At 38.6% G+C, this 21,064-nt stretch overlaps 1 protein-coding gene and 1 long non-coding RNA gene across 3 annotated transcripts in view; one reads left to right on the top strand and one right to left on the bottom strand.

Moving 5' to 3' along the window:
• Positions 1-406: 406 nt before the first annotated feature.
• Positions 407-19,635, bottom strand: EPCIP (exosomal polycystin 1 interacting protein). Of its 2 annotated transcripts, XM_072994087.2 has the most exons (3): positions 9,439-19,635; positions 8,528-8,596; positions 407-2,772 (listed from the first exon to the last, which is right to left on the bottom strand). In XM_072994087.2, the coding sequence occupies exon 3, from the start codon at positions 2,469-2,471 to the stop codon at positions 1,803-1,805; it is 669 nt and encodes a 222-aa protein (XP_072850188.2). In that variant the 5' UTR covers positions 2,472-2,772; positions 8,528-8,596; positions 9,439-19,635; the 3' UTR covers positions 407-1,802. The 2 variants fall into 2 exon arrangements, with proteins under 2 accessions (XP_072850188.2, XP_020651924.3); XM_020796265.3 differs by lacking the exon at positions 8,528-8,596.
• Positions 3,047-21,064, top strand: part of LOC140705666 (uncharacterized) — a 36,585-nt gene continuing 18,567 nt past the window's right edge. Inside the window, exon 1 of the long non-coding RNA XR_012085114.2 lies at positions 3,047-7,213. This is a non-coding gene — a long non-coding RNA (uncharacterized LOC140705666). The remainder of the gene's footprint in view (positions 7,214-21,064) is intronic.

Raw genomic sequence — 21,064 nt, 5'->3', positions numbered from 1 at the left:
CAAGCCGATTCTGTTTAAATTACATTGGCTACCAGTTGCTGCCCGGGCCCAATTCAAAGTGCTTGTTTGACATATAAAGCCCTAAATGGCTTGGGCCCTGAATTCCTGAAGGACCGCATCCTTCCATATGAACCTACCCAGCAGTTAAGATCTAACCAGGGAGCCCTCCTGAAAGAGCTGTCCCTCAAGGAGGTAAGAGGGATGGCTTGTAGACAAAGGGCCTTTTCGGCAGCTGCCCCAGACTATGGAATGCCCTCCTGACTGAGATTCATCTGGTGCCGACGCTGATGACATTTCGGCGCCAGGTCAAAACCTTCCTGTTCCAGAAGGCTTTTAATTGAAATAATATCAGCTGTGGGTCCTGATGGCAATTTTTAGAGTATATATTTTAATTGCATTTTAATTGTTTTGTCTTTTTATTGTATTTTAAATGTTGTAACCCACCCAGAGACCTTTGGGTAGTGTGGGAGGCATATAAGTTAAATAAATAAATAAATAAACAAATAAATAAAAGTAGTAAGTATTCATAGTGTTATTTTCGATGTAACAAGTGATGTGATCTTTAAAATTTTGCTTTTAAATGGCATTTGCAATAATTTTTAGAGACATTGTCCCAGCCCTGCCCCCCAATTTTATGCCATCCTCTTGTTAATCTTAAGGGAAGCATTAGTCTTTTGCATGGCTGGATAGCTCAGTGACTCAGAGCACCAGATGGTGGAGCCAAGGGTCAAAAATGTGATTTTCCACTGTGGCCTGCAGAAGAACAGCCATACTGTGTGGCCATGGACAAGCTACACAATCCTAGACCACCCATAGAAGGGAATAGTAAACCACTTCTAAATACTCTATACCAAAAAACAAGCAAACAAACAAACGAAACCAAACACAACCCTGAAAAGGGTTGCTATAAGTCAGAATTACTTTGACAGCATATAATTAATGTTTGGAAGTATTTTCAAGGTGTAGTATTAGGAGTGGCTACTAGCACGAACTTGAGGCTATTTCTTGTTCTTAGTTAATATTTAATGTTTATTAACGTATGAGGCAACAAGTTACAAATATAACAGAGTCTGGCTACAGCAAAGCAATAAATAACCCAGCATAATGAGTTTCCTTTAAAAAATAACATTCCAAGCTCTTTTTTAGGACAAAGGGAAAACCACAGTTCATGGAAGACTTCCTGGCTCATTTGCTCACTTGCACAAACTGAGGAGCAAAAGAGTCCAAAATTTTTGGTCATATTAATGTTTATGAAGTTAAGATACAGTTGTCTCAAACATGGCCACAGAGTAAAAATGTGACTGCACTGACAAATAATGCAGGAAAATTTCCAGGATTGGGACAGTCTAATTTGCATTATTTTCCATTATCTACATGATGTACAAGCCAATGCAAATCTGGTCAAAGTCCCACCTGCCCCAATCTATACTTCTTCCCTCTGCCGCTGTGGCTTCTACATTTTTCAAATTGAATGCATTCACATTGGTTTCGATGATATGATTGCTTCAGCCAATGCAATGCTTGACCAAAAACTAGATCCCTCCTTACCCAACTTGCTGGGTACAACTTCACAATGGATCACTTCAGCACTTCAGGTCCTTCCTGTTGCATAGTCACACACTCAGTTATTACAGTTTGAAAAGTAGACACTGTGTCCAGTAGGAGATGAAGACTGAAAGAAAATTTGCACTTTATTAAGAAATATAGAACTAATGTTAATGCAGCACCATATAGATAGCTAGATAGAAGCAATTGATCTCTCTGAATGGCTCATGGCTGTAGGAATGGCTGGGCATATAATGTCAGTAAATGAATGTGATAAGACAGCTGCTATTATGTTTAGTAAAAAAGGTGTCCAAGTACGGTAGATGTGGAAAGTGGATTGTGATGTTAGAAAGGATTTCTATACTGTAGGATTTCAGCGGGGCATAGCCATTGAAAAGAGAAGTATCTATAACAGCAATGTGAGTGCTCATCTCTGTGTCTCTGCACGAAATCTTTAACTGGCTTTGTGTTCCACCATCACAGCTACTGTAAATGGTTAAACTTTGCTTTTGCAACTGGCCGTTGATCTCAGTTCTTATCTGCAGTCTTCGTAGTCCCCAAACAACCAGATGTTTTGTTGACAGAGGAATAATTCCACAGAGTGAGAGTTTCAGGTCGTACACAGTTGTAAAGTTTAACAGCATTCCCAACATGGATGGTTCTGTGAACCAAACAGTTAGGTTACTGTAGTAGGTTTTGTCTATCATATATGGCAAAACAGTCCTGCAGTTGCAGATCAGATTTGCTAGACTGTAATCACAGTCGTTATCATTAATGCCATCAGGACAGGTGCAGTTCCGGATCATGTTTTCCCTAGTGAAAATCAATGTATTGTTCTTTTGTCCTCTTGCAAAACTATCCACACAGAAGCTTAAGTAGCCGATCAAAAAGAGACGGTGCCTATAGATGGATACTGCCATCGTCATTGCAGGATTTCAAAGTCCAAGGAAATCATTTCTTAAAAATCAGTGATGATTGCCATCTCCTGAGAGACAGCAGGTGGCATTATTGGCAAACAGTACACTTAGCAGTCAAGTGTTTTTCTCACACAAACATTATGCTTTGCCTATAATCAGATCAGGGTTGGGAATACTAATTATTCAAGACATTTTCTTGCATTCCTCTTCATAACATACACAGATATGGAATCTGCATTGAAATTCCTCCTTTTCTCTCAGGATTTTGGGAGTCTTGGGAAGTCTGTATCTTTTAGTCTCATTTCCATACCTGTAACATAGGGAATAAGAGTGTTACTGAAGGAGAAATAATATAAATTATGAGTATATTTCACATGGAAAATGTGACAAATATTAATCTTCTGGTGCTGAACCTCACTCCTCCTTTCATCAAATCTAATATGAATTATATGATCGGCCTTAATATAATCACATCTGAAATACGGCTGCAATCAGTTACTGTGTTTCCCTGAAAATAAGAGAGGGTCTTATATTAATTTTTGCTCCAAAAATGCATTAGGGCTTATTTTCAGGGGATGTTTTTTGTTTGTTTGTTTGTACAACAATCTATATTTATTCAAATACAGTCATGTCATCATCTTCTGGTTGCTGCACAATGATGGGGTTTCACTTAACTTATTTTGGGGGCTTATTTTTGAGGTAGGCTTTATATTACGAGCATCCTGAAAAAATCATGCTAGGGCTTATTTTCAGGTTAGGTCTTATTTTGGGGGGAAACAGGGTTTTGTTTTTTTTAATTCTTCCATAGAATACAGATTAGAGCATATCTCTTAGACTAACTGTGCCTCTGCCAAAGCATTCCCCCCCCCCCCATCCTCCTGAAACAGTGTTTTCAGGCACAAGGGCAAAGTGCAGGCCCATCAGAGAATCTGCAATAAATAAGCACATTTTATGTGCTTGGTTACCCTTTGTAACAAAATAAAATGCGAGAATACAGTGAAACTCAGGAGTGTGAGAAATCAGATGTGTACAACAATGCAGAGGATAATCTGTGGAAAAAGGCAACCTGGGCACCAGTGTGCAGCTCTCTTTGTTCTTAAACAAATACAATGAGGAGATTTTTGGCATATTACTAACAAGTTTCATTTGCTATAAGTTTTTACGGACAGCAGACTGTTTCTTCAGATGCTTTGTGGGCTGTGATCTATAAAGGTTTATGGCAAATAAAACAGAGAGCAGTCTATCAACCCTATTTCTTACCACTGTGACTGCTGTACCTTCCACCCATCAACAGCAATGCCACACTGGGTAACATCTGTGCCAGGACATGTTTTTTATTTATTTATTTATTTATTTATTTATTTATTTATTTATTTATTTATTTATTTATTTATTTATTTATTTATTTATTTATTTATTTAACTACAACCTCAAGATCCACCAACCTAAGCAAAATGCAAAAGTTATATTGAGTTAACAAATGGTGTACTTCTGAGCAGATTCAAAACCTATGAATATATTTTCAGTGTAGGAAATGGAATGTATAAACATTGCAGTAAACTAAAGTTTTCACTTAGGCAACTACAAAGTGCTTTTCTCTGGAAATGACAAATTCGGAAGGAATGGAGTGGCTCTAATATTGAGGCAAGATGTAGCACAGGCAGTTAAGGGCTATAATATAAGGTCTGCTCAGATAATATCAGTCAAACATCTGGGTTGGTTCTAACCTATAAAGCCCTAAATATCTTGGGCCCAATCTATCACAAGGACTTCACCTCCCTTTACGAGCCTGCTCTCGAGTGTTAGGATCATCAGGAGATGATCTCCCAGTCCCACCACTTTCACAGGTACATTTGGTGGAGACAGAGGGAGAGGGCCTTCTCTGTTGCTGCTCCAAGACTTTGTAACTCCCTCCCACAGGAGGCCAGGCTGGCCCCATCTTTGCTATCCTTTTGCAAGCAGGCCAAGACCTTTCTCTTCAGGCAGTTTTCCCTGAGAGACTGTCTGGCTTAGTGGGCTTTTTAAATGTTATCATTGATTCCTGAATATTAAGCTCCTTTGCATTTCAGTAAGTCATATGAAATGTCTATTCTGAGCTATATGCTCTGCTCTGATAACCGTTAGCACCTACACTACACCAACATTTGATTCACTGGTTACCTACGTAGAATTATGTATGTGCATGTCTGGGTGTTATGGCACTTGCACTCAGACTATTTTACTGCTTGCATCATTTGGCGTTTTAAAAAACAAATTAACATCGCTAAGCGAGGCACCACTGTACCTATAAAACAAAGCTTGGTAAAATTTTACAGTAGAGCAATAACAAATATCTAAGTACAGTAATTGAAAAACAACACAGTAGCCAAAAGCAGATACCAGACTTACGAAATAAAAATACGGTTGAATGTCAACATGGTTAAAAATACAATTTAAAAAAAAGACCAATAATGAAATTTGTGTTTCTACTTAAAAGATTCATCCTTTCCCTAGAAGAGCCAGCCCATATCTTTCTGGCACAGGGCTAGGGCATGCAGTCTGGCTGGGATGATTCATTGAGATGCAAAATAGCTTTTTGTTCCATCTTCCCAGACAAGCATTTGAGTTAAAATAGATTGGAATCAGAAGATAAGGACTTTTAAAGCACCCACCAGATTGCATCAAATTTCACAGTGTGGATGGGCCCTCATCAGAGAAAACTGCTGGGTGCTGATCAATTTCAGTGATAATGGGTTAGATGGATCTGTATTCTGACTTGGGGTCAAACTATATATTAGACAAAGTATGTGATCGGAAGAGGGAATTCTTTAAGTGCAGAGTGTTGTATTTGCAACTTTGCACACTGCCTGTGGTTTGTGTGAGTTGGAGGGATTTTTCAGGACTGGGGTGATTGTATATTTACTCTACCACTAATTGGTAATTCCTTCCAGACTTTGATTTCAAAGAGAGCCCCACCTCCCTCTTAAGAGTCTTTCTTTCTCTCTTTTGTTTGTTAGAGGCAGTTGTTTTTTGTTTTGATCTGTTAATTTGGCTGTTAATGTGTGCAATAAAGAAAGCAGCATATATAAGTCTGTAATCTCAAGCAACTGTAAGTAAAAAATTTTTATTCTTTCTCCTACAAATGTCTCAGAGTGAGTTATTGAGATTTTAAGTGTCAATTAATGAGAAAGGCATGAACTCTGGGGAACTTGTGTGGATCATTGTACTTCTACTGCATAGCAAAAAGAGAATTTACCAGAAATCCAAAACTCTGCAACACAAAGGGTGTTTGATGGCCACAGCAGGAGTTTTTAAAAACATATTTCCTTGTTCACAAGTTAGCTTGCTTTGTTTTGCTTTCAGGATATAAACATGGGCTTCGTGTGTATGAAATATTAATGTGGTTTGAGCTTCTATTTTTGTCATCTATAATCTGTAGCTTGACCATTGGTACAACATAGTGTCCACTGTTCTTAATAATAGGTTTACACTGAATACGTATTTAAAAAATTAGGTGAGGGTGAAAATATCATATCCTTATAGAGGAACTTTTCAAAAAGCTTGTATTTAAACAACAGTTTAAATTTGTAGTCTTAAAATGTCCAACCTTTCTAAGTCCTACCCATAGTATTTAGTCTTTGTGGTTGGTTGCTGTAGTGAGGAATATGGATTTGTATCTCCTAGACAGAACAGAATAAACCTGGGAATGTCTTTTATTTATCCGTTAAGCGAGGCGAGGGCGCGAAAATGGCTGCCGGCCATTACGAAGCTTCGCTGAACGGTGAGTATTTGGCCCATTTGGAACGCATTAAACCATGTTTAATGCGTTCCAATGGAAATCCCTGCCCCGTTCAACGATGCTTCAGCATAGCGAAGGTTAATCCGGAACGGATTAACCTCGCTATGCGAGGCACCACTGTATATCAATATATATATATATAGGGGCTAGATTGCCCCTTGAAGCAAAAGAGAAAATAAGCTAGTACCATGGTGTAGCTGGCCATAACAATTGCCATTTTGCTTCAGGCAGCAAAATACTTTGGACCAGGATGGCCTGGATCTGCTGGATTCCCACCATTCCTTTTGGTAAAGAAATACAGTAGTGTTCAATTGTAGGCATGTTCTTTGTGCCAAACACAGTGTATACTTGAGACCTGTCCATGTAACACTTTGGCTGAAATCCTGTTGCTTAGAGTAGTAAGTTACCCTAGAATAGACCCACTGAATCAGTGGGCATCTGGTGAGTCAACTGCCCTGTAAGTTCCATTGATTCAAATGAGCCTACTCTGGTTGCACCTTACTACACTAAGGGAAACAGTAGCTAGAGTAGGCCCATTAGAATCAATAGAACTAACAAAACACGTGACCCACAAAGTCCCCACTGATTCAGTAGCCCTACTCTAGTGTGACTTACTATGCTAAGTGACAGGATTTTAGCCAATCTGTGTGTGGCTCATTTATTAAAATGAGAAAAGATGCAGAAGTTATTTTATATAAAAAAAATCAGGTTTCAGGTTCTGGAGTTAGTTTCCTTTTAGATAAACTTGCAAATGCCAATGGAATGACTGCTCTGCCAATGTTTGTTTTATCCAAACATTGCTATGGTATCATAGCAGCCTGTCACTCCCACGAAATGTTTCTACTGATCCTGGAAGAAAGAAATCTTTCAAACTGCACAGAAAAAGATAGGTATTCAACATGAATGGGAAGTGGATAAACAGAAATCTAAGACTACAAGGGAAAGCGTTATCTCCAAATGAAACAGTAATAATGTAAGTTTGCCAAACTGACAATTAGTTTTGGTTTTCCTACGTATTATACAATATACAAGGGTAAATCCTTAGGCATTCTTAAAATCTACAGTTAAATTTATAGTTGCCAGTTGCATATGAATTATAGGACTGAGTTTATTACCGGTGCCCAAATGAACACAGCATTTTCAAATCTGAGTGGTAAATGTGGTCACATTTTAAAATTCCACTTGTATTTAAATTTTTCACCTCGAGTATTGTCTCTTTCCTTGCCCTAGGCAAGCTGCACATTTTGCAGTGTTATATTTTGCACATTTTTTCAATAGACACTATATTAGTACCTCTGTTTAAAATGCAAAAGGAATAGATTTGGGGTATTCCACAAGCTGTGTCTTGGATATAACAGCAGTCTGTCCCTTGGATAACTCCCCAGCGCTTAAGAGGAGCTAGTGAAGCTCTGCTTAAGGTTCAGTTACTCAAATGACTGTCTAGCAGTGAAGGCAAGGGAAAGAGACTTCTAGTTTATTGGCATTTTATTGCACAGAGAGCCTGCTCCACTGCGCACACCCAAAGCCCCACCTGAGATCATTGTGTTCCTGCATGAGGACAAGAATAAAGAAGCACCTGGTTATCAAGTAAAAACACTGGTTAATGACATCAGAACACATAGTGCCCACCAAGATAGGTAACTCCCTCTCCCATCGTTGCAACAAAGGCTTTTTATGTTGTTTGTGACAAGAATGCCTGATGTTCAAGCTGGATTCTGAGAAGGAAAAGGCACTCGAGATCATATTGCAAACATTCACTGGCTACTAGACTCCCCCCAAAGAATTTCAGAAGATCAGTCTATGCTTTATAGGGACTACAGCAAAGCCTTTAACTGTGTTGATCATTAGAAGCTATGGGTTGTTCTGAAAGAAATGGATGTACCTCATCACTTGATTGTCCTAATGAGTAAACAGTATTGTGCACAAGAAGCTACTGTTAGGACAGAAAATGGAAAAAAAGAATGGTTTTCTGTAAGCAAGGGTGTCAGACAAAGGTGCATTTTATTTGCTTGTCTGTTCAATCTATATGCAGAACAAATCATGTGAAAAGCTGGATTAGATTCAGGTGAAGGCGGGAAAACTGGGGGAAGAAATATCAATAATTTAAGTTCTGCAGATGACATCATCTTACTGACAGAAAGCAGCAATGAGTTAAAATGACTTTTAGTGAGAATTGAAGAACAAAGTGTCACATTAAGCATTATTTATATTAAATAAAAGGAAGAAATGATCATCTTAATATATGTTCATAAGAAAGTTCTTAAAGGAAAGCTTCCTTCCACCTCACCTATTGTTGACATTTGTACTCCTGAAAGCTCCTCTTGTGTGGGCAGGAGAACAGGTGGACTGTTTCAGGCTGTTTGCCCCAAATTGGCCAGTAAAATAAGTATATTAGTGTAAGGAAGTTTATAGACAGAAATTTTATCACACCATCTCATGCCAAGAGCCCAACCCCCATCTCTTGTCATTTAAGAGTTCCCATTTACTGGAATTTGCAGGTTGCAGATGGCTATAGAGGGAGGGAGAGAGGGAATTTTTTTCTTGAAAGAACTTCCTTAAAATCCAAGCTGTGCCTGTTTTCTAAGTAATATTCTGGTATACCTGTGTTCGTCCTTTTTTTTTTTTTTAGAGAATTAAGGATTTAGAGAAGCACATATATATAGACTAATTTATGTTGTTGTTCAGGTCCAAAATTAGCACAACTGAACTAGTTCATCTATAGGTGTGCTAAGTCCTTTAAACAAATCAAGACAGATTTTATATGATTGTACTGACTTGTTTTTGTCCTTGTTCCTGTATAGTCAACATAACTAAAATAAGTAGTCCAGTCTGTACAAACTGGAAAGGAGTTTACATGAGGAAATCAGACTCTGTTCTCTACCAACCATTCTTTAGTTTCATTTCTTAAATTTGTACATGTTTATTTGATAATTTATTTCCTTTAAAGTACTACACATGAATACAATTTCCTGACTTGAAAGGCGTTTCTGTCCTTGTGAGTAGATTTATCTAGAGTAAAGCCAGTATAATACTGAAGCCTGAAATTCAAAAACACGTTTCCATTGGGAAAGTATGTTTCAGGGTGGGAGAAAAAGAACGCTGCTGAGGTGGAATCTCCCTAGTTTTGTATGAGGAATTGTCCTCTGCTATTTCTGTAACAGCAATACACATTTTTGTTTTAAAAGAAAGCATACTTACGCTTGCAGCTTCCAAGCTGTGCTGCTGTGTGGCTCTTCACTTCTTAGATGTTATCTATGAACCCGCAGATGCTTCCCTTTCCTATGACAGCCTGGTTAATCATCCAAACAGAGTGGAATGTGTGGTCTTGCACTTGCTGTTCTTTTATGTTTTGGTAGCCCAAGCTACCATGACAACCAGGAGAGACGCCACAGGCCTATCCTACTTCATTAATAACTAAATAAAATAAACACCAAGTTTTATTAGCTCTCTTATGCATCTCTGATTGTTAGCCTAACACTTCATGCTTTTGTCTTGAGAGCAACAGAACTCTCCGACAACAATAGCTATATAGTTGTGAAATAAAATAGTGACGGTCCCCCAGTCTCTTAGATATCTGTCTGACCTAAAAGGAATGAGATGTGGAGAATGCTTTTCTTCTTTATGTATTTTTCCCCATTACAGAACTGAAGCAATCAGAGAACACTGAGCAGGGTATGGCCGTTGCAAGGGTAGGAGTTCAAACTTAGCTTCTGAACAGATCTGGATTCTATTGGATATTCTCCCCGGGTACTGATTAGCTGGATACAATCCCAGCTTTTTTTGGTGGGCTGGCCCAAGTGGCTTTTCTGCCTGAGGCAGAGTAGTAAATGGCATGCATATCCAAGTCAAAGTGTATAGCCCAGACCTCAAGCCAGCCATATTATTTAGACATAATAGGTACAAAAGCGAGACACAAAAGTGAGACACATCTTTCCTTCCACCTCTTCAGTTAGAAGAGAACAATAAATTAGATAAGTATTTGCTGCTTTTTTTATGATATCCATAATTTGCTGCCTGAGGTGGTCACATGCCTAATGGGAGAGCTAGTCCCATTTTTTTTACACTTGTACAGGATAAGTTTCTGACTCAAGAGTAACAATGTCTACTTCCCGGAGTAAATGTCTACCTACAATTCTCCCTCTTCATGCCAGAATACCTCAGTATCAGCTGTGCAGATTAGAGGTGATGGAAGTCATAGTCCAACAAAAGGTAGAGTTGTCCTCATCTGCTCTACCTAGAAAATGTACCTTGGGTTAGTGCATGTAATGTGTGAGTGCACATATATGCATGCATGCTGGCTTTCTCCAGCAATACTGCAAAGGTTGCTAGGACTCATTTGGTGTAGTTTAAATTGCTTATTCCCTATTACTGCTGCTGTCAGTTACAGATGAGATATAAGTGTTATTTCAGAAACTGTAGTTTATTTCCTTGTTGGGACTGGGATTTTCAAGGAAAATAATGAATGTAGCATGTAGGGGTATATACAGAATACAATTGGCAGGATGATTTTGGTGTCAAGGGAGAGTACATTGATTTTGCAATACCAATACAGTATGTCATCGTAGAGCATGAATCCAAGGACTGACCCCCATGCTGGATTTTGGAGGGCCACTCCCACTCCTATACTGCCATCTACCCTGAAGTATTTTTCTTGTTAAACAGAGTTGGAGGGAGACTGGAGACCCTGGAAGGCTGGGGAGCACTATTTCTCCTAACTTTTTTTTAAAAAACCCTAACACGTTCTAGTGTCCTATATTTTAAAAATGTACCTTAGAAAAAACAAGGAGGCCCAAAACATAGCAAATTTGCTACCCATACCTCTTAGGGGGCACAAGGGGATTTATTTTTAATGTTATTTTTTAATTTTAAACAACAATTTTAAAAAGAGTTGACTGTCTTAAATTAAAATATTTGCTTGATACCTTATGGCAGGAGATAATACCCATAGCCAGTATCACAGTGAGCTTCTGCTGAGTGGAAAGTCTCCCCCCCCCCCCAACATAAGAATGTGGAATTATGTGGAATCATGCTGTCCCTGCTAGCAAATGGAAGATGAATTTGATTCATGGGGATCCCTGCCCATAACAATGCTTGTGTAAAGGGGCATGGTGCTCTGTCACCACACTGGCAGACTGTTTGGTTGCTGCTGGCGAGTGTGTGTCTGCGGATTTCAGCCTTGTCCAAAAATCTTGTTTTCCCTATATGTATGTTAGTGCATGGAAAAATCAAGTTGAAGCTGAAGAAGAGCAGCAGTAGTGGCACTGTAGGTGGGAATACCGTGCCATCTAGTGGCTCAGTATTGTTATGAATATGTAAAGGTCTAGCATGGAAAGGACATGTTCTCACAGCTGGCCTAGGAGATTTTGCTGCTTCAGGTAGAATAGCAAATGACACCTGCCAGTGTTAAGATACAAAGTATCCCAGACCAGCCAACATTTTTTTTATACCTGAGGAAAAAATTTCCCCTGCCTGGGTACGAAAATGCAAGTGTAAGAAATCAAGTTACAAACAGTACTATGCTGTTTTGGACAACCAAAATCTGCTGCCTGTAGCGGCTGTCTCAGCTTGTCTAACAGCATGGCCATCTCTCTGTATTTTTACATATCTCCATGTTGCAATGCAGATCCTATTTCAACTTTTGTTGGTTTGGGTGTAGAAGGCCAACAGCTTCTCGTTTGCTTAGATTTTGGGGCCAAAACATGAGACCATGTGGTGTGCCTCTGAAAAATGAAATGCTCGTACCTGTGAGTGAGACCGACGATGTGGATCTCCTGCAGTACATATATGATGTGCGCAACATACATAGCAATGTCTTCACATGGAACTAGCAAGTCCTGGTAGAGATGGGTACCCAGCTTTTAAAGTCACCCACATGTAACTGCACTAAAATTTCTCCTTTTCCAGCTCTGCTTTCCCTAAGATTTCTTTCCTTATCTAGAAACCCAGGGAAACTTAGCAATTCCTGAGATAGGCCAAACCAGCTGGAAATATTCCATATAAGTGTTCCTACCATTTTGATGTTTAGCCATAGTCATAAGTGGGTGTTGTTTGTGCTAACCATGTAGAGAGAGGTGAAAATGTGAACTACATTCTGCTGCCCCGGTTCTCATCTCCTTTGTGCTGGTGATGAGTTTGGCTGCAAAGGTCAGGAAACCACCTAAGGTTCTCAGTCTCTGTCATTATGTTCATTTGAACACTGTTATAACTCTCTTGTAGACCTTTCCCATCAACCTGAGGAGGTTGGCAAAGGAGAGAGTAGGGCTGGAGCAGAGGTGAAAATCCTCTACATGCCATTTAAAGCAAGGGTTTGCCTGCTTTCAATGGGTTTTCTCCCCTTTTTACCACTTAATATCTATGAAGTAATTTAAGCAACAAGTAAGTCATTATAGACTATCAAATAAATTCCAGCTTATGTATGGGTGTGTGTGATGAAACTTGAATATAGTCCTGTTTGGCCGAGGTCAAAAATATTATTGTTGAAAGTAGTATGGAAGTACAGCACCTTTCTTATGTGTCAGGCTCTTGTGTTTTTAACAACTGTGTAAACAATATTTGAGTTCAGCAGTTGACAAGTTCTCAGTAGAATGAGAGAAGTTTCTGCTACCTTCTGCCTGTGAGATGGTTCTCAAAGACACTGAAACCCAACAAATGTCATCAGTCTGGTGAGTCTTTGTCACAAAGCTTTCTGCCACTGGGGCAGAGATATCTAGCATTCTGAAACCAAAATGGGAAGATATCACTCCATCATTCCATTCTCTGGATATTAACTTTGCCTGGTGTTAACAGTTAATATTTATATCATCCAGTTAATTACCACAGAATCTCATATTATTTAATTTCCACAGGCATATGTTTAGAATTGCCTTATGAGTTCCATGCATAAAGTTGAGATATTTTTTGTACTCCTTCATAATTAACCTTTTTGTCCAGAAATTTTGGAACACTGGTCCTACAGTTCTTTATTATAAGCCATGCCAGGAGAGTGGGTGAAGCAAGTGTAAGTTGTAGGCTGAAACCCCTCAAGGACCAAAGCTTTTCTGGCAAATTCCTCTCTAATGGGGGGGGGCGGGGATCTCTGGAGTCAACCAGATGTAAGACTTCTTTATAGGGCAATAGCAAGGAAGAAAAGCTGTTGAGCTTTCACAAGCTGGAGAAATAAACACATAAAACCAGTGTAAGGTGGAAGTGCTCAGAGGATTGTGAAATATGTAATAACTAAGCAATTTGGTTTGTAGGTGGATTCAGAGTTTCTGAATGTATATATCCCAGCTTGATTTGTCTTCCATCCAGTTCATTTTGTACCCTGCATACATATTGATCTGTAAAAGTGTGAAATCAACCCATTGGAAAACTTCAATGGCTATCACTGTTTTGTTTGTTTTGCTGATAAACATGAAATTTAGTGATGTGATAGAGGGAAGCAGGCTGGATTTCATTGCTATTATATCTTTAAGGACAAAGTAGTTTCTTTAGTGGGTTAACTTCTTTAATTGTGGCTTAATTACTGCATTTACTGTTTTGAATAGTCTGCTTTGAGTTGCCCTTAGCAGCTTGTAAGTGTAGGAAAAGCAGAATATTTATGTACTTGTTAGAATTTATTAAATCTTAGGTTTATGTACTCAGTTTTGAGACATCAATTCAGTGCACAGTTACGCAGTCTTACTGCAAAACAGAGACTTTACAGTGGTTTAGGTATTTGGCTGCAGAGCCAGAGGTTGGGAATTTGATTCCCCACTGTGCCTCCTATGAGTAGATCCAGCCTGTGTGGACTTGGGCAAGCTGACAGTTCCAGGATACCTCCAGAAGAAGGTAATGGTAAACCACTTCTGAGTACTGTTTACTTGGAACACTCTGAAAAAAGGGCCCTATGTAAGAATTGGTTTGACAGAACATTATTACTATTAAACATACTTAGGCTTGCCACGTGAATCTGCTACATAGTGCTGGAGAGGCTGATTTGTTTGTTCCTAAACATCAGTTTTTAAAGAATGTTGTAAAAATGTTTTATGTCTTTTAGTGGGTATAGAATCCTTTTACAATGTGCTCCCCTTTTTACTACCATGTTTTCCCATGCTTTGAAAAACAAATATGAAAGAATCAATTTACAATTGGAATATGATCTAATGATCCTACAATGGTGCTAGTTAATACTGGCTGTATAAACCAAGCTGCCAAATATGCAAAGCATGGGGGAGAGGCATAAATTTGTATTCTTTTCTAATCCTCTTCCAGGTACAGAATTCTTCATTTGTACCATAGCTGCTTAATCCAAACAGCTGCCTAATCCATCTCAAATCCAGGAATCATTTCTTCACTTGTTTACTTCAATTAAAAATACCTCTGATAAATAAAATCACATGTAATCATATATTATAGACTGAACTGATTGCTTAGTTAGAAAAATATTATCTTTTCCTCCCCATTTTCAAATGCTACCGATCTGCATCCATAATAGAAACTCAGTTTTAGAGAAGGCAGACAGGCGGGCTCAAATTATCCTTGCATATTTTTAAGGGGAAAATGGTCTGGACAGAGTGAGCAGTTGAGTGCATAGAAGTAGGATCCTAAAAATGGTTAATAAGTCTCTGGATCTTTTAGGTGCAATTCGTGTTTCTTTCAAGAAAATAATGGCTGCTTTCTTCTATATAGCTGTATTTTCCTTCTCAGGAAGGCCTTGATGCCACCTGCAAGACACAAGACTAATTTCCCCACCAAATTATACTAGCTGGAATGACTAGAGATCAAGGTTTCATAATTCCACCCACCCCCTTCTGTTTCCCCAAGTTATCAATTTCTCTACTAGGTAGAAACCTGGACTGAAACTGACTCAAGGATTCATAATAAACAGACATCAGTGGGATCTCTGGCCTAAATTCTGGCTCAGTTGCATGAGGTATAATATGGTCCATAATATGTTTTGCGTCCAGGCTGAAATTATAGCTTCTACTGGAAGGCAGCCCATCTAGGAGAAGGAAAACTCCGATTTCAAACCTCCACTGCCTTGTGGCTATATCCACTCATGGAAAAGGCTTCAGGAGTTAGCCTCGAGGCAAAATCCGGAGATGGAGTCCCGAAGGCAGCATGTGTCATTCTGCCAACTCCTGCGACATTGCTGGAACCAGTTGTATTGGCTCTTGCCTTTCCATTGGACCATTTCAGCAATGTGGAGAGGGGGGATCTGCTGCTTGGGTAACAGCCTATCCTCCATATTACCTTACCCGGGCTTCATGCTCTGGAGAGGACACTCCTCGATTCAGAGCATGTTACCATAGTCTCTCGAGACTGAAGGATGCCTATGGAAAATATGGTCAATGTAATCTGTCCATGGCAGCTGGTCACGATGAAGATATGTCTAAGAAGATACGTCTGCAGACTCATCATGACCCTAAGCACTAATGAAACTGCTCACACTGAAATAAATCTGTTAGTCTTTAAAGGACCACAACACTTTTGTTCCTATTTTCATTTTGTTATACCTATTGAAACATAGCTACATAATTGTTTGTAAACTTCTTTGTACCAGAGATAATGAACATGGTCCAGAATATGTCTCACAAGGAATTTGTTAAGAAGGGGAAAAAAGAATCACCACAATAATGACTTTTAATTGCTGTGCTTGGAGCTGTATGTCTGGAAGCACTGCAACCCCTTAGTATGTGATCCTTTGTAATATTTTATCACCAGGTGGCAGAATTTCTTTACAAGCTACCCTCCTAGAATCTCTTCCTCTTTGTCTTGGACATGTATCTCAGCATGATGCAATTACATCAATATTCTTTGTATTCTTGTGAATATTTAATTACAAGGAGTAGCTCGCAAACATGATCATACCATGACAATGGATACATTTAACAAAATTTTGTGCTGGCTCAGAGGATAATATATGTTATGTAACATGTAGCATATTTCCCTTTTGATATTAAAATTATCCATTAAAATTGTAATCTGAAATCCATTTACCTGGAACTGAGCCCCACTGAAAGCTTACTTCTGAGACAGTGTAACATAAAGCTGCTCTTTAAAGACTATATTCTCTGGTGTTCTGTATAGGCAAGTCTCTGTTTCCTCAAGTAATAGCACAAAACAGTGCTATTGTCTTTTATCATCTTCATCCAGATAACTTTAGAGATTATGGATACACCCCACCTCCTGAGTCAGTGGCTACTACCTGAAAAAGCTTCTCCTTCCATATACCTAACAAGAACCTAAGGTCTTATTTTGAGACATTACTCTGGGATCTTCTGCTAAATGAGATGAGAGAGATAACTACGAGCAGAGCCTTTTGCACCCCTGTTGTGGAATATCTTCAACAATGTTTTTTCTAGGTACAGTATCTATTTTGCAGAGGAAGGACAGATCCTGAAGCTGAGGCTCCAATACTTTGGCCATCTCATGAGAAGAGAAGACTCCCTGGAAAAGACCCTGATGTTGGGAAAGAGTGAAGGCAAGAGGAGAAGGGGACGACAGAGGATGAGATGGTTGGACAGTGTCATCGAAGCTACCAACGTGAATTTGACCCACTTCCGGGAGGCAGTGGAAGACAGGAGGGCCTGGTGTGCTCTGATCCATGGGGTCATGAAGAGTTGGACATGACTTAACAACTAAACAACAACAAAAATGTTGCAGTAATTTTGTTACCCAAGGAATAGCTGGTGTAATTCAGGATTGATTTTAAAACTTTAAAACTGTATTAATTCTTTTAAGACCCTTGCATTCCTTATGGTGTTTCCTTTGATTTTATTCAGTGGCTATTTTAGTTCTGTAATTTTTGAGACATATTTTATTGTTACATACTTATGTCATACCAGATCTTTGTTTTGTGTGAAGAACAGAGTGCTTTGGCTGTTGGGTGGTGCAGAAATATTCTGCAGTATAATTTTAATCCCCCTGCCTTTTTAAGATTGTGATGGAGTTGCTCTTTCTGTTTATGTTTGGCACCTACTTTTTATAGAGAGATTATAAACATAGATGCAGACACACTAACAAACAGTATTCCTAAACCAGCTGATGTGAACCAATATTTAAGTGGTTTGCATTAAAAACTACATCATATTATTATGAAAATGAGGACACTGAAAACTGTCAAGAATGAGGCAATCAGAGGTTTGAACCAAACAGTAATACCAGGCATTAAAACCACATGAGCAGCATGCCCTGTAGACATGGTCCTTTACTATCATTTAGAAGAAGGTCCCAGAGGGTTAGGTTATTGTAAAGATGAGGTGATGAGAGGAGGAGAAGCACGTAGGCCACCTTGAGTGAACTGGAAAAAAGATGGGATACAAAGATAACTGAAAAATAATATTTTTCAGAGTAGTACTGGCCTCATCCAGTAGCTGCCACATCAGCGTTCTGTTGATTTTTATCCAAGATAAATGACATCGAACTGGAACTGAAAAGCTAAACCTAATTAGTAGACATTTATTAATGCCCTGTGGGACATTAAAAAGAAAGAAATCTTTGAAGACATTTCTGCTCTTTCCTCTACAACTGTCCTCCTTCAGGCAAGATACTTAACACCAAGCCTCTGAAATTAAGGTTCCTGTGGCAAGCACCAGAGTCATTCACTGTGGGTATGGATGGAATAAGGCAGCCATCCCACAGTTCTCACCTATACTTGAAATATAATCGTGTCTTATTTATAATTTGGGCCCATGGAAATAAATTCCTCTGGGAATCCCTCTGCACTCTGGGATGATCGAGAACAAATCTTGCCCCTCCTCTGTATGACAGTCTTTCAAATATTTGAAAAGTGCTATCATATCACCCCTCAGCCTTCTTTTCTCAAGGCTAAACATGCCCAGTTCTTTCAGCCTTTCCTCATAAGGCTTGGCTTCCACTCCCCAGATCATCCTTGTTGCCCTCCTCTGAACCTGTTCCAATTTGTCACCATCCTTCTTGAAGTATATTGTCCAGAACTGGGCACAATACTCAAGGTGAGGCCTAACCAGTGCTGAATAGAGGGAGACCAGCACCTCACGGGATTTGGAAACTATATTTCTATTAATGCAGCCTAAAATAGCATTTGCCTTTTTTGTAGCCACATCACACTGTTGGCTTATATTTAGCTTGTGATCTACGACAATTCCAAGATCCTTCTCGCTTGTAGTTTTGCTGAGCCAGGCATCCCCCATCTTGTAACTATGCAATTGGTTTCTTTTTCCAAGGCGCAGTACTTTGCACTTATCCCTGCTGAATTTCATTCTGTTGCTTTTGGCCCAGTGCTCCATCCTATCAAGGTCTTTTTGAATTTTGATTCTGTCTTCTAGGGTATTAGCTATTCCGCCCCATTTGGTATCATCTGCAAATTTGACAAGCATTCCCTGCTCTACCTCATCCAAGTCATTAATAAAAAATATTGAAGAGCACTGGACCCAGGACTTGAGGTTCCTCACTTGTTACCTACTCCCAGTTAGATGACCCATTAATCATCACCCTGTCTGTATGATTCTGTAGTCAACTGTGTATCCAGCCCACACCTAGTTAGCTTACTAATGAGGATATCATGGGGCACTTTGTCAAAAGCTTTGCTGAAGTCAAGATACACTACATCTACAGTATTACTCAATATAAGCAGTCATACTGTGAGGCTCAACTATTTATCTAAGATATGGTGGTATTGTTCCACTCCTCTTTCACATAATGATATCAAAACTCCCTTTGTCTTGTCACAAATACTTAGGCAATTGTCTCTTTAAATAACCAGAGGAATAAATGTATTATCTTTAATAATCTGCACTTAATTCCTTTCTTTCTGTTTTGCCAACCTTTGGCTGTCCCTACATGTGTGTATTTGCCCCTTCATTCAAACCTTTATAACATCCCCCACATAGCCAACCCTTAGGTGTGGAGCTCCACACCACTCAATTTCAAAATTAATATAATGTTTTGTTAAAATAACCGTGTCCACAGGATTTTACTTATTCCTAGGCTTTAAATTTATTCAACATAATTCTTCACTCTTTCATCTCTCTCCTCCTCGAACTCCCCACTCTCATTTTCAAAAACACATCATCATATAAACAACACATTTAAACATAACCAGGCATCATATATATCTAATTTATTTCTGCTGGTAAACTTGTAGGAAAAGGATTGAGGACCTCAGTGTGGAGCAAGCAGAAAAATTAAAGCATCAAATAAGTCCACTTTTAGACCATCCTAGTCCTCTCAAAATATAATAGCCAACAGAGCTGCACCATTAATTTTATTCTGTTGTGGCCAAAAATTGGCTGGAGTTTATAACATAATGTCAATAGAGGGCACTATTTAGCTTCCTTCCTTGTTCTCCAAATTTGGTAATACTGTACAGCTAAAGTCCTTATCTTTGGTGCTCTTTTGTTAGATTATCAGGATGAAAGGAATGGAAATTAACATATACTCTTACTTTAGGTTTTTTTTAAAGTCAGTGCCAGTAGCAAATATTTAGATTTTAATTTGTGTACTTTTATTGCTTCAAATTTGTTTTAACAATCTTTTGGTTCAATCCTATTTTAATGATGGTATTTTAATAATAATATAATAATAATATTTCAGAACTGCAGAGCTGGAAGGGACCCTATGGATCATCTAGTCCAGCCCCTGTCAAGGAGGCACAGTGAGGAATTGAACTCCAAACCATATATCTCCACAGTCAGATGCCTAAACCACCGAGCTATCCAGGACTTCTAATTTATTATGATTTTATACACAGTATTTTTTTAAATTATTGTACACTGGCTTATGATCTTTTTTTGAAGAGAGGCCAGGTACAAATAAAGTAAATAAGATGATGATGATACACTCAAACAGAATTGTGTGTTGTTTTCATACATAAATGTATGCAAGTCAAATCAATCAGTAAAGACAGTAACATACAAGGATATTCTTTTGGAATAGTTGGGAGATATGAGTAGAAAACCTTTTATCACCTTTTACCATTTCTCTCTTTTTTAAAATGAGTTCCTTACTTTAAAATGTTTAGGTGACTGTTTATGAATAGGTAGAAACTGTGAGTAAGTGGAAATTGGCATTAATTTAATGTTTGCCATATAATAAGATTAAAAACACTTTTCAAAAAGGTGGTGGACATTTCACCATTCACAGAGTAGGAACAGTTTTTTTTTTATTACGTGTCATCATATGGCTTCCAATGTACAATTAGCTTATAAATTAATGAGCTCAAAAAGGTTATACCAGGAATAGCCTTGCTCAGGCCTTGCCAAAAAAAAAAGTCCAAGACTTTCTGTATCAAATTAATTTATCACTTGTTTGAGCCTTCTTTTTCTATGGTCTTCCACTTTTCCTGGCATTATTGGCAAGAATTCTACTGGAGGATTCCGCTGTTGTAAGTGTAACTGCATAAATTGCAGTGATGAGTTGCAATTAACATACCTAGACATCACATGCATCAATTTCTGTTGGTATTGAGTTGCCACTTGTCTCCTGATCACATGTCAGTTTCACCATTTGGCACATGATCTGGAAATCAAGCAACAACTAATTAACTAATGATATTTTGCTGCCATGATTTACCCAGTTGAACTTATGCTAGGATAAATCACATATAGGATTCTGGCCATTGTCTTTTTCTGTGAGTCTTATCGTGATACATCCAAAGTACAGTTGCCCGAGTTCAGACATTTTAGTGTCTAAATCAAATTAAAAAGCAAGCAAGCAAATTAAAAGCAAGCAAGCAAGCAAGCAAACCCCTAAAATTTTGAATTGCTTCTTTCTACTTAAGAGAGTGAAGACTATGCCACATTTCTGAAAACTATATTTGTACCAAGGAGACACAGAGTGTTAGAACATGTTTTGGGGTTGGGAGGCAGAAGCTATTGTTTCT

Source organism: Pogona vitticeps, chromosome 3, assembly GCF_051106095.1.
Source record: "Pogona vitticeps strain Pit_001003342236 chromosome 3, PviZW2.1, whole genome shotgun sequence".
Lineage (NCBI taxonomy): Eukaryota > Metazoa > Chordata > Lepidosauria > Squamata > Agamidae > Pogona > Pogona vitticeps.
Note: the sequence above shows the minus strand (reverse complement) of the source record. Positions and strands in the feature narration are given on the sequence as shown.

What these genes read in the sequence shown, in the direction of transcription:
- EPCIP (XM_072994087.2), bottom strand. Translation starts at nt 2,471, where the DNA reads ATGACGATGGCAGTATCCATCTATAGGCACCGTCTCTTTTTGATCGGC.